The sequence below is a fragment of the Salvelinus alpinus genome, chromosome 1 (assembly GCF_045679555.1).
Source record: "Salvelinus alpinus chromosome 1, SLU_Salpinus.1, whole genome shotgun sequence".
NCBI classification, from domain to species: domain Eukaryota; kingdom Metazoa; phylum Chordata; class Actinopteri; order Salmoniformes; family Salmonidae; genus Salvelinus; species Salvelinus alpinus.
In genome coordinates this window covers 14,520,669-14,534,916 of record NC_092086.1, presented here as the reverse complement: position 1 = coordinate 14,534,916, position 14,248 = coordinate 14,520,669, and the positions used below count along the sequence as shown (strand labels likewise).

The 14,248-nt window shown below is 44.1% G+C and overlaps 1 protein-coding gene across 2 annotated transcripts in view; it reads left to right on the top strand.

Moving 5' to 3' along the window:
• The first annotated feature begins 11,922 nt into the window (after window positions 1-11,922).
• Window positions 11,923-14,248, top strand: part of abcc1 (ATP binding cassette subfamily C member 1 (ABCC1 blood group)) — a 77,812-nt gene continuing 75,486 nt past the window's right edge. For both annotated transcript variants that reach the window (XM_071391909.1, XM_071391918.1), the window contains exon 1: window positions 11,923-12,076. In XM_071391909.1, the coding sequence (XP_071248010.1) occupies window positions 12,029-12,076 (48 nt within the window). In that variant the 5' untranslated portion in view covers window positions 11,923-12,028. The remainder of the gene's footprint in view (window positions 12,077-14,248) is intronic.

The window sequence follows — 14,248 nt, the reverse complement described above, 5'->3', positions numbered from 1 at the left end:
CCCTGGTACCAGTTTGTTTGTGCTATCATTACCCTGGTACCAGTTTGTTTGTGCTATCATTACCCTGGTACCAGTTTGTTTGTGCTATCATTACCCTGGTACCATGTTGTTTGTGCTATCATTACCCTGCTACCATGTTGTTTGTGCTATCATTACCCTGGTACCAGTTTGTTTGTGCTGTCATTACCCTGGTACCAGTTTGTTTGTGCTATCATTACCCTGGTACCAGTTTGTTTGTGCTATCATTACCCTGCTACCATGTTGTTTGTGCTATCATTACCCTGCTACCAGTTTGTTTGTGCTATCATTACCCTGGTACCATGTTGTTTGTGCTATCATTACCCTGGTACCAGTTTGTTTGTGCTATCATTACCCTGCTACCATGTTGTTTGTGCTATCATTACCCTGGTACCAGTGTGTTTGTGCTATCATTACCCTGCTACCATGTTGTTTGTGCTATCATTACCCTGCTACCAGTTTGTTTGTGCTATCATTACCCTGGTACCAGTTTGTTTGTGCTGTCATTACCCTGGTACCAGTTTGTTTGTGCTATCATTACCCTGGTACCAGCTTGTTTGTGCTATCATTACCCTGGTACCAGTTTGTTTGTGCTATCATTACCCTGGTACCAGTTTGTTTGTGCTATCATTACCCTGGTACCAGTTTGTTTGAGCTATCATTACCCTGGTACCAGTTAGTTTGTGCTATCATTACCCTGGTACCAGTTTGTTTGTCCTATCATTACCCTGGTACCAGTTTGTTTGAGCTATCATTACCCTGGTACCAGTTTGTTTGTGCTATCATTACCCTGGTACCAGTTTGTTTGTGCTATCATTACCCTGGTACCAGCTTGTTTGTGCTATCATTACCCTGGTACCAGTTTGTTTGTGCTATCATTACCCTGCTACCAGTTTGTTTGAGCTATCATTACCCTGGTACCAGCTTGTTTGTGCTATCATTACCCTGGTACCAGTTTGTTTGTGCTATCATTACCCTGGTACCAGTTTGTTTGTGCTATCATTACCCTGGTACCAGCTTGTTTGTGCTATCATTACCCTGGTACCAGTTTGTTTGTGCTGTCATTACCCTGGTACCATGTTGTTTGTGCTATCATTACCCTGCTACCATGTTGTTTGTGCTATCATTACCCTGGTACCAGTTTGTTTGTGCTGTCATTACCCTGGTACCAGTTTGTTTGTGCTATCATTACCCTGGTACCAGTTTGTTTGTGCTATCATTACCCTGCTACCATGTTGTTTGTGCTATCATTACCCTGCTACCAGTTTGTTTGTGCTATCATTACCCTGGTACCATGTTGTTTGTGCTATCATTACCCTGGTACCAGTTTGTTTGTGCTATCATTACCCTGCTACCATGTTGTTTGTGCTATCATTACCCTGGTACCAGTGTGTTTGTGCTATCATTACCCTGCTACCATGTTGTTTGTGCTATCATTACCCTGCTACCAGTTTGTTTGTGCTATCATTACCCTGGTACCAGTTTGTTTGTGCTGTCATTACCCTGGTACCAGTTTGTTTGTGCTATCATTACCCTGGTACCAGTTTGTTTGTGCTATCATTACCCTGGTACCAGTTTGTTTGTGCTATCATTACCCTGGTACCAGTTTGTTTGTGCTATCATTACCCTGGTACCAGTTTGTTTGAGCTATCATTACCCTGGTACCAGTTAGTTTGTGCTATCATTACCCTGGTACCAGTTTGTTTGTGCTATCATTACCCTGGTACCAGTTTGTTTGAGCTATCATTACCCTGGTACCAGTTTGTTTGTGCTATCATTACCCTGGTACCAGTTTGTTTGTGCTATCATTACCCTGGTACCAGCTTGTTTGTGCTATCATTACCCTGGTACCAGTTTGTTTGTGCTATCATTACCCTGCTACCAGTTTGTTTGAGCTATCATTACCCTGGTACCAGCTTGTTTGTGCTATCATTACCCTGGTACCAGTTTGTTTGTGCTATCATTACCCTGGTACCAGCTTGTTTGTGCTATCATTACCCTGGTACCAGCTTGTTTGTGCTATCATTACCCTGGTACCAGTTTGTTTGTGCTGTCATTACCCTGGTACCAGTTTGTTTGTGCTATCATTACCCTGGTACCAGTTTGTTTGTGCTATCATTACCCTGGTACCAGTTTGTTTGTGCTATCATTACCCTGGTACCAGTTTGTTTGTGCTATCATTACCCTGGTACCAGTTTGTTTGTGCTATCATTACCCTGGTACCAGTTTGTTTGTGCTATCGCCCCTCAGTCTATTTTGTGCTGTCATTCCACACCTTGGCATGACCAGGTTAGCTAGGATGCTCGCCTTCCACAGATGGTGACTTAGGCCTATTCAATCCTACTGCCAGAGCACTTCTTTGGAATGAATTAAATTAAACGTGTATGTCTTTTATGGAACAGCAAACCAGGATTACAACAAATGAAACATGTATCGGCCTATTCACCTTTTATCTAAATGCCACAATTTGAAAGGAGAATGTTTACAATATAGCCTAAGGATATGCTTTTTTGGTTTATCTAATTTATGTGTTTATCTGTAGCCTAAATATTGTGCTCTCTCTCTCTCTCTGTCTCTGTCTCGCTGTCTCTCTCTCTCTCTCTGTCTCTGTCTCTCTCTGTCTCTCTCTCTCTGTCTCTCTCTCTCTGTCTCTCTGTCTCTCTCTCTGTCTCTCTCTCTCTCTCTCTGTCTCTCTGTCTGTCTCTCTGTCTCTCTCTCTGTCTCTCTCTCTGTCTCTCTCTCTGTCTCTCTCTCTCTGTCTCTCTCTCTGTCTCTCTGTCTCTCTCTCTCTCTGTCTCTCTCTCTCTCTGTCTGTCTGGACAGAGTTTGTGTGATCAACGAGAAAGGATCAAGATATGTGGCATAATTAGGAATTACAGCCCATGGAAATGCATGGAAATGAACCAGCTATTGAGTCCCAAATGGCACCCTATTCCCTATATAGTGCACTGCTTTTGACCAGGGCGGCCAGGGCCCGTAGAGCTATGGTCAAAAGTAATGCCTTATATAGGGAATAGGTTGTCATTTGGGACACATCTTATGTGTTTAATGCTTTCAATGCTATCTTGAAGATATTTTGCATTCTATTTACTCAGAGTCAATGGCCTACTTGGCTCAAGTGCATGTAAGGACATTGTGGAAACTAACTGTGGACTGAACCTTATCCTTGTATGTGTCATAATGCCTTATGATCTGGAACTCTGCTGTGTGTTACCATATAATCACATTTAAGTCATTTAGCAGAGTTTAGTCATATCTCCCGGGTGGTGCATTTAGCACATTTAAGTCATATCTCCCGGGTGGTGCAGTGGTCTAGAGCACTGCATCGCAGTGCTAGCTGCGCCACCAGAGTCTCTGGGTTCGCGCCCAGGCTCTGCCGCAGCCGGCCGCGACCGGGAGGTCCGTGGGGCGACGCACAATTGGCTTAGCGTCGTCCGGGTTAGGGAGGGTTTGGCCGGTAGGGATATGTGGATATTGTAAAGTGGTAAAGTGTGTAAAGTGTAAAGTGGATATTGTAAAGTGGTTGTTCCACTGGATATCATAAGGTGAATGCACCAATTTGTAAGTCGCTCTGGATAAGAGCGTCTGCTAAATGACTTAAATGTAAACGTAATCACATGTATAGAGAGAAGGAGGGGGAGAGAGAAAGAGGGGGGAGAGAGAGATAAAGAGAGAGATGGGTAGAGAGAGAGACGGGGAGAGAGAAAGAGGGGGGGATAGAGAGGGGAGAGAGAGATAAAGAGAGAGATTGGTAGAGAGAGAGAGGGGAAGAGGCATGCAGAGAGAGACAGTGAGAGAGAGAGTGAGTGCAAGATAGATAGAGGGAGAGATATAGAGGGAGAGAGATACTGATGTCTGTGTTGTTAGGGTACAGTTGAAGTCGGAAGTTTACATACACTTATAAACTCGTTTTTCAACCACTCCACAAATTTCTTGTTAACAAACTATAGTTTTGGCAAGTCGGTTAGGACATCTACTTTGTGCATGACACAAGTAATTTTTCCAACAATTGTTTACAGATAGATTATTTCACTTATAATTCACTGTATCACAATTCCAGTGGGTCAGAAGTTTACATACACTAAGTTGACTGTGCCTTTAAACAGCTTGGAAAATTCCAGAAAAGTATGTCATGGCTTTAGAAGTTTCTGATAGGCTAATTGACATTATTTGAGTCAATTGGAGGTGTACCTGTGGATGTACACTGCTCAAAAAAATAAAGGGAACACTTAAACAACACAATGTAACTCCAAGTCAATCACACTTCTGTGAAATCAAACTGTCCACTTAGGAAGCAACACTGATTGACAATAAATTTCACATGCTGTTGTGCAAATGGAATAGACAACAGGTGGAAATTATAGGCAATTATAGGCAATTAGTAAGACACCCCCAGTAAAGGAGTGGTTCTGCAGGTGGTGACCACAGACCACTTCTCAGTTCCTATGCTTCCTGGCTGATGTTTTGGTCACTTTTGAATGCTGGCGGTGCTTTCACTCTAGTGGTAGCATGAGACGGAGTCTTCAACCCACACAAATGGCTCAGGTAGTGCAGCTCACCCAGGATGGCACATCAATGCGAGCTGTGGCAAGAAGGTTTGCTGTGTCTGTCAGCGTAGTGTCCAGAGCATGGAGGCGCTACCAGGAGACAGGCCAGTACATCAGGAGACGTGGAGGAGGCCGTAGGAGGGCAACAACCCAGCAGCAGGACCGCTACCTCCGCCTTTGTGCAAGGAGGAGCAGGAGGAGCACTGCCACCGCCCTGCAAAATGACCTCCAGCAGGCCACAAATGTGCATGTGTCTGCTCAAACGGTCAGAAACAGACTCCATGAGGTTGTATGAGGGCCCGACATCCACAGGTGGGGGTTGTGCTTACAGCCCAACACCGTGCAGGACGTTTGGCATTTGCCAGAGAACACCAAGATTGGCAAATTTGCCACTGGCGCTTTGTGCTCTTCACAGATGAAAGCAGGTTCACACTGAGCACATGTGACAGACGTGACAGAGTCTGGAGACGCCGTGGAGAACGTTCTGCTGCCTGCAACATCCTCCAGCATGACCGGTTTGGCGGTGGGTCAGTCATGGTGTAGGGTGGCATTTCTTTGGGGGGCCGCACAGCCCTCCATGTGCTCGCCAGAGGTAGCCTGACTGCCATTAGGTACCGAGATGAGATCCTCAGACCCCTTGTGAGACCATATGCTGGTGCGGTTGGCCCTGGGATCCTCCTAATGCAAGACAATGCTAGACCTCATGTGGCTGGAGTGTGTCAGTAGTTCCTGCAAGAGGAAGGCATTGATGCTATGGACTGGCCTGCCCGTTCCCCAGACCTGAATCCAATTGAGCACATCTGGGACATCATGTCTCGCTCCATCCACCAACGCCACGTTGCACCACAGACTGTCCAGGAGTTGGCGGATGCTTTAGTCCAGGTCTGGGAGGAGATCCCTCAGGAGACAATCCGCCACCTCATCAGGAGCATGCCCAGGCGTTGTAGCGAGGTCATACAGGCACGTGGAGGCCACACACACTACTGAGCCTCATTTTGACTTGTTTTAAGGACATTACATCAAAGTTGGATCAGCCTGTAATGTGGTTTTCCACTTTAATTGTGAGTGTGACTCCAAATCCAGACCTCCATGGGTTGATCAATTTGATTTCCATTGATCATTTTTATGTGATTTTGTTGTCAGCACATTCAACTATGTAAAGAAAAAATTATTTAATAAGAATATTTCATTCATTCAGATCTAGGATGTGTTATTTTAGTGTTCCCTTTATTTTTTTGAGCAGTGTATTTCAAGGCCTACCTTCAATGTCAGTGCTTCTTTGCTTGACATCATGGGGAAATCAAAAGAAATCAGCCAAAAGAATTGTAGATCTTCACAAGTCTGGTTCATCCTTGGGAGCAATTTCCAAATGCCTGAAGGTACCACGTTCATCTGTATAAACAATAGTACGCAAGTATAAACACCATGGGACCACGCAGCCGTCATACTCCTCAGGAAGGAGACGCATTCTGTCTCCTAGAGATGAACGTACTTTGATGCAAAAAGTGTAAATCAATCCCAGAACAACAGCAAAGGACCTTGTGAAGATGCTGGAGGTAACAGGTACAGAATTATCTATATCCACAGTAAAAACGAGTCCTATATCGACATAACCTGAAAGGTTGCTCAGCAAGGATAAAGCCACTGCTCCAAAACCGCCATAAAAAAGCCAGACTACGGTTTGCAACTGCACATGGGGACAAAGATCGTACTTTTTTGGAGAAATATCCTCTGGTCTGATGAAACTAAAATAGAACTGTTTGGCCATAATGACCATCGTTATGTTTGGAGGAAAAAGGGGGAGGCTTGCAAGCCGAAGAACACCATCCCAACCATGAAGCATGGGGTGGCAGCATCATGTTTTGGGGGTGCTTAGCTGCAGGAGGGACTGGTGCACTTCACAAAATAGATGGCATCATGAAGAGGGAAATTATGTGGATATATTAAAGCAACATCTCAAGACATCAGTCAGGAAGGTAAAGCTTGGTTGAAAATGGGTCTTCCAAATGGACAATGACCCCAAGCATACTTCCAAAGTTGTGGCAAAATGGCTCAAGGACAACAAAGTCAAGGTATTGGAGTGGCCATCACAAAGCCCTGACCTCCAATCCTATAGAAAATCTGTGGGCAGAACTGAAAAAGTGTGTGCGAGCAAGGAGGCCTACAAACCTGACTCAGTTACACCAGCTCTGTCAGGAGGAATGGGCCAAAATTCACCCAACTTATTGTGGGAAGCTTGTGGAAGGCTACCCGAAACATTTGACCCAAGTTTTAACAATTTAAAGGCAATGCTACCAAATAGTAATTGAGTGTATGTAAACTTCTGACCCACTGGGAATGTGATGAAAGAAATAAAAGCTGAAATAAATCATTCTCTCTACTATTATTCTGACATTTCACATTCTTAAAATAAAGTGGTGATCCTAACTGACCTAAGACAGGGCATTTTTACTAGGATTAAATGTCAGGAACTGTGAAAAACTGAGTTTAAATGTATTTGGCTAAGGTGTATGTAAACTTCCGACTTCAACTGTACATACATTGGTTGTGTGACAGACAGTATAATGAGAGAGTGAGACAGGTATCATTACCTTATACCCCCCACTAGGAGACAGGCATCATTACCCTATACCCCCACTAGGAGACAGGTATCATTACCCTATACCCCCCACTAGGAGACAGGTATCATTACCAAATACCCCCACTAGGAGACAGGTATCATTACCATATACCCCCAATAGGAGAGAGGTAACATTACCATATACCCCCCACTAGGAGACAGGTATCATTACCAAATACCCCCACTAGGAGACAGGTATCATTACCCTATACCCCCTACTAGGAGACAGGTATCATTACCCTATACCCCCACTAGTAGACAGGTATCATTACCATATACCTCCAATAGGAGAGAGGTAACATTACCATATACCCCCCACTAGGAGACAGGTATCATTACCAAATACCCCCACTAGGAGACAGGTATCATTACCCTATACCCCCACTAGGAGACAGGTATCATTACCCTATACCCCCCACTAGGAGACAGGTATCATTACCCTATACCCCCACTAGGAGACAGGTATCATTACCATATACCCCCCACTAGGAGACAGGTATCATTACCCTATACCCCCCACTAGGAGACAGGTATCATTACCCTATACCCCCCACTAGGAGACAGGTAACATTACCCTATACCCCCCACTATGAGACATGTATCATTACCCTATACCCCCCACTAGGAGACAGGTAACATTACCATATACCCCCCACTAGGAGACAGGTATCATTACCCTATACCCCCACTAGGAGACAGGTATCATTACCCTATACCCCCCCCCCCATAGGAGAGAGGTATCATTACCATATACCCCCCATAGGAGACAGGTATCATTACCATATACCTCCACTAGGAGACAGGTATCATTACCCTATACCCCCCACTAGGAGACAGGTATCATTACCCTATACCCCCCTCTAGGAGACAGGTATCATTACCCTATACCCCCCACTAGGAGACAGGTATCATTACCCTATACCCCCCACTAGGAGACAGGTATCATTACCCTATACCCCCCACTAGGAGGTAACATTACCCTATACCCCCCACTAGGAGACAGGTAACATTACCCTATACCCCCCACTAGGAGACACGTATCATTACCCTATACCCCCACTATGAGACATGTATCATTACCCTATACCCCCCACTAGGAGACAGGTAACATTACCCTATACCCCCCACTAGGAGACAGGTAACATTACCCTATACCCCCACTATGAGACATGTATCATTACCCTATACCCCCCACTAGGAGACAGATAACATTACCCTATACCCCCCACTAGGAGACAGGTATCATTACCCTATACCCCCACTAGGAGACAGGTATCATTACCCTATACCCCCCACTAGGAGACAGGCATCATTACCCTATACCCCCCACTAGGAGACAGGTATCATTACCCTATACCCCCCATAGGAGACAGGTATCATTACCCTATACCCCCCACTAGGAGACAGGTATCATTACCCTATACCCCCCACTAGGAGACAGGTATCATTACCCTATACCCCCCACTAGGAGACAGGTATCATTACCTTATACCCCCCACTAGGAGACAGGTATCATTACCCTATACCCCCCACTAGGAGACAGGTATCATTAACCTATACCCCCCACTAGGAGACAGGTATCATTACCCTATACCCCCCATAGGAGACAGGTATCATTACCCTATACCCCCACTAGGAGACAGTGGGGAGCATAATTTATTTCCAACACCACTTGTGGCTCTCCAGGCCTAGGACTAAGCTATATCTGGTATCTCTCTGTAGCTCTCCAGGCCTAGGACTAAGCTACATCAACATGGTATCTCTGTAGCTCTCCAGGCCTAGGACTAAGCTACATCAACATGGTATCTCTGTAGCTCTCCAGGCCTAGGACTAAGCTACATCAACATGGTGTCTCTCTGTAGCTCTCCAGGCCTAGGACTAAGCTACATCAACATGGTATCTCTGTAGCTCTCCAGGCCTAGGACTAAGCTACATCAACATGGTATCTCCCTGTAGCTCTCCAGGCCTAGGACTAAGCTACATCAACATGGTGTCTCTCTGTAGCTCTCCAGGCCTAGGACTAAGCTATATCAACATGGTATCTCTCTGTAGCTCTCCAGGCCTAGGACTAAGCTACATCAACATGGTATCTCTGTAGCTCTCCAGGCCTAGGACTAAGCTACATCAACATGGTGTCTCTCTGTAGCTCTCCAGGCCTAGGACTAAGCTACATCAACATGGTGTCTCTCTGTAGCTCTCCAGGCCTAGTGCCACACGGTATCTCTCTGTATGGTTATTCAAATGATCAAACTGACCCAAGGGAACAGGACCATATAAGGATGAGACAGCAGTGGGTATGTCGGCCTCCCAAATGGCACCCTATTCCCTGCATAGTGCACTACTCTGGTCAAAAGTAGTGCTTATGTAGGTAATAGGGTGCCATTTGGGACGCCTACAATGCCTTGTATGGATGAGACAGCAGCCAGGATGTGGGGGTGAACAACAGTGCCTTCAGAAACTATTCCCTCACCTTGATTTTTTTCACATTTTGTTGCGTTATAAAGTTTTATTAAAATGGGTTTAAATTGTCATTTTTTTTGTCAACAATCTACACAAAATAATATGTAATTTCAAAGTGTAAGAACATTAAAAATATTTTGGTATTTTATTCATGGAAAATAAAACGCTAATATATCCTAATTAGATAAGTGTTCAACCCCCTGAGTGAATAAATGTTAGAATCACCTTGGGCAGCGATTACAGCTGTGAGTCTCTAAAAGCTTTTGTCACGATCGTGTGGGGGATTGACGGACCAAAACGCAGCAGTTGGAAAATAAGCCATCTTCCTTTTATTGAGGAGAAGGAAAAAACGAAACAAAAAACACTTACAAACTAACCAAAACAAAAACGACCGTGAAGCTAATAAACGTCGTGCACATACACAGGCTACAAACGTTCTGACATAGACAATTACCCACATCAAACGAAAGCCCATGGCTACCTTAAATATGGCTCCCAATCAGAGACAACAGAAATCAGCTGTCTCTAATTGGGAACCCATTCAGGCAACCATAGACTTTCCCAGACAACTACACCCAACATAGACACAGCTAGACACATACACTCAACACAAACCCATACACTACACCCAACACCCCCTTTACCATATAACCACCCAAAACCTACAAAACACCAACATTCCCCATGTCACACCCTGACCTAACTAAAATAATAAAGAAAACAAAGAATACTAAGGCCAGGGCGTGACAGCTTTACACACCTGGATTGTACAATATTTGCACATTATTCTTTCTAACATTCTTCAAGCTCTGTCAAGTTGGTTGTTGATTATTGCTAGACAGCCATTTTCTAGTCTTGTCATAGATTTTCAAGACGATTTAAATCAAAACTATAACTAAGCCACTAAGGAACATTCAATGTTGACTTGTATATTTGGCCTTGGGTTTAAGGTATTTGTCCTGCTGAAAGGTGAATTTGTCTCTGACTGTCTGGTGGAAAGCAGACTGAACCAGGTTTCCTCTAGGATTTTGCCTGTGTTTACCTCTATTCTGTTACTTTTTCTCCTAAAAAACGAGTCCTTGCCAATGACAAGCATTCCCATAACATGATGCAGACACCACCATGCTTGAAAATATGAAGCGTGGTACTCAGTGATGTGTGCGTGTGCGTGTGTTGGTTTTGCCCCAAACATAATGCTTTGTATTTAGGACCAAAAGTTCCTTTCTTCGCCTTATTGCAAACAGGATGTATGTTTTGGAATATATGTATTCCTTCCTTCTTTTCCCTCATTTATGTTAGTATTGTGGAGTAACTACAATATTGTTCGTCCATCCTCAGTTTTCTCCTATCACAACCATTAAACTCTGCAACTGTTTTAAGTCACCATTAGCCTCATGAGCGGTTTCCTCCCTGAGTGGTTTCCTTCCTCTCTGGCAACTGAGTTAGGAAGGGCGCCTGTATCTTTGTAGTGACTGGGTGTATTGATACACCATCCAAAGTGGAAGTAATAACTGCACCATGCTGAAAAGGAATATATATTTTTCGTTCCCATCTACCAATAGTTGCCGTTCTTTGCGGGGCATTGGAAAACCCCCCTCTTATTTGTGGTTGAATCTGTGCTTGAAATTCACTGCTCGACTGAGGGACCTTACAGATAATTGTATGTGTGGAGTAAAGAGATGGGGTAGTCATTTCAAAATGATCTTAAACACTATTATTGCAGTCAGAGTGAGTCCATGCAACTTGTTATGTGACTTGTTAAAGCACATTGTTACTCCTGAACTTATTTCGGCTTGCCATAACAAAGGAGTTGAATACTTATTGGATTCAAGACATTTCAGCTTTTCATTTTTTATTATTGTGTAAAAAGGTATCCAATCATAATTCCATTATGGGATACTGTGTGTAGATCAGTGACACAATCCGTTTTGAATTCAGGCTGTAACACAACATAATATGGATAAAGTCAAGTGAATACTTTCTGAGGGCCCTGTTGTTACACTCCTTTCTGAAATGAAAAAAAGATCCCTATTCCCTATAAAGTGCACTACTTTTGACCATGGCCCATAGGGAAAAGTGTGCTATTTGCACGTTATTCTAGAGGTTGCGTTATTCATGCACACCAGCGGTGGCCCCGCACAGAGTAAAATAACAAGTGACACACACACACACACACATACATACAGCTAAGCGCACTGTCACAGATTGACACACACACACACACACCAGCTAAACGCACTGTTACCGATTGAGTTATAGCGCCCCCTAGCGGTAACCTTCTATCTTGTTTACAGGAGCGCCAACAGAAGTGCGCTTATGAAACCAAAGCAAAGCGGTAGCGCCGTTAACCCAAATTATCAGAGGAGAACTTGAACAACCGCGAATGGGTTTGGACAAGTTCTGCAGTGCGGACGGTTCCGACCCGTTTTGGGTAAGTTCCACTGTTGCGACCGAGCTAGTCAACTCGTTGTCTTTAGCTGCGTTACACTGTTGACGCCAACAGTTGTTTTCCAGCTTGCTATTAGCGGCTTTGCTTGTAATGACGGTGTCTGCCTGAACTAAGCATGGTAATATCACATAAGGTTACTGTACTGTCTTTGGTAACACTAGCGTTAGCTAACAGTAGCTAGCCAGGTTAGCAAGGCCGTTGTTATGCCGGTTGATAGCAGGTTGGAATGTGTTGACTTGAGCGAACTAGCTAAGCTTAATTTGTATTAATAATGTGTGAAATAGTGGTTGAAATAACGTGGTAGTGCGTTTAGAAACGTATATCACTATCAATAAAAGTCGACAGTCGTTTTATTGTGAAGTTGTGTCTAGCTAGCTTAACATATTTCAGTGATTAAACACCATTGATTCCTGTTATGTTAGCTACCCTGCTAGCTAAAACTCACTCTATTCTAACAACTTCATACGAGTCTCACACTACCTCTGCTTTGTTGATGATGGAGCAAAGTGTTTCGATTAAATGTTCGCTAGGTAACTTTCAGGACATAACACTCATGTATGATGGCAAGCCTCTCTTGCTAGCAAGGTCCACAACACAAGAACGCCTGTGAATGCTACAGCAAGTCTATCAGCTGTTGCAAGATGCCTTTGTTTGTTCAAACCTGTACACACCATCCACTACGAGTAGCAGCAACATAGAGAGGACATTATTATTACATTAGCTAGATAGAAACCCCCAAAAACTAACTAGAAACCTATTGTTAAATCATGTTGTATGTGTGGAATCCAACCAAACGTGTTATCAATCAAGTTTATTTTATTTTATATAGCCCTTCGTACAGCAGCTAATATCTCGAAGTGCTGTACAGAAACCCAGCCTAAAACCCCAAACAGCAAGCAATGCAGGTGTAGAAGCACGGTGGCTAGGAAAAACTCCCTAGAAAGGCCAAAACCTAGGAAGAAACCTAGAGAGGAACCAGGCTATGAGGGGTGGCCAGTCCTCTTCTTCTCATATGACACTGAACTAGAAGATTAACTAGGCCAGTCAGTTAAGAACAAACTCTTATTTACAATGACGGCCTCCCCCTGGCCAAACCCTAACGATGCTGGGCCAGTTGTGCGCCGCCCTATGGGACTCCCAATCACGGCCGGTTGTGATACAGCCCGGGATCAAACCAGGGTCTGTAGTGACGCCTCTAGCACTGAGATGCAGTGCCTTAGATCGCTGCCCCACTCGGGAGCCCAAAAGAGTTACACATGTTTGAAGTGACACATAATGTTATGTCATGTAGATAGATTCTATCTATGTGCGGTCATAACATGCTACCGTCTATTGCCTAATAAGTAATCTGTCAGCTGGCCTGGCTAGATAGGGCTTTACTCAGCATGGCCGAAGGAATTTAGCTACAAGTGTTAGAGGTCCATTTGCTAGAGGTCCAAATGTTAATAACAGGGTGTCGGTCTAATTAGTGTTAGTCTCGCTGAGCAGACGGGTTGCCTTGCCTTCCACAATGTTCCAGCTGTTGTTCTAGGTATGGGATTTCAGAGACTGTTAGGCCTAATAACATGCATTTTGTCAATAAGGTCTATGGCTTCCTGAGTTATGATAACATGCAATCTCATCACCCAGTCCCACAACCCTTTGGAACCTGTTATGAGAGACCTGGTAGTGTGATTGTACACTTCTATATTCTACAGGACTTTGTTGTCTACTCACTGGCTCAGTTATTGAACTAAACAAATTCCAAAGGGGTAAGAGGGCTTGTCTTGAAGCCAAAGGGTATTGAGACAAGTGCTTTCCAAAATCACTGAACTGGTCATGAGTACCTTGGAGTTGCTTGTCCTTTAGCAGCCATGGTCAGACTGATTACTGGTCATGAGTACCTTGGAGTTGCTTGTCCTTTAGCAGCCATGGTCAGACTGATTAAACAGTAGTGTTATTGAACACATACACAGTATGACTCAGGATTCAGGTAAAAACAGCTGTCATAACATGTTGTCAGTGTTGTCTCAGTGTTGTCTTGTGATCGTGTTGTCTCTTGACAGTGTCTCAGTGTTGTCTCGTGACAGTGTTCTCTTAGTGTTGTCTCTTGACAGTGTTGTCTCGTGACAGTGTTGTCTCAGTGTTGTCTCGTGACAGTGTTGTCTCAGTGTT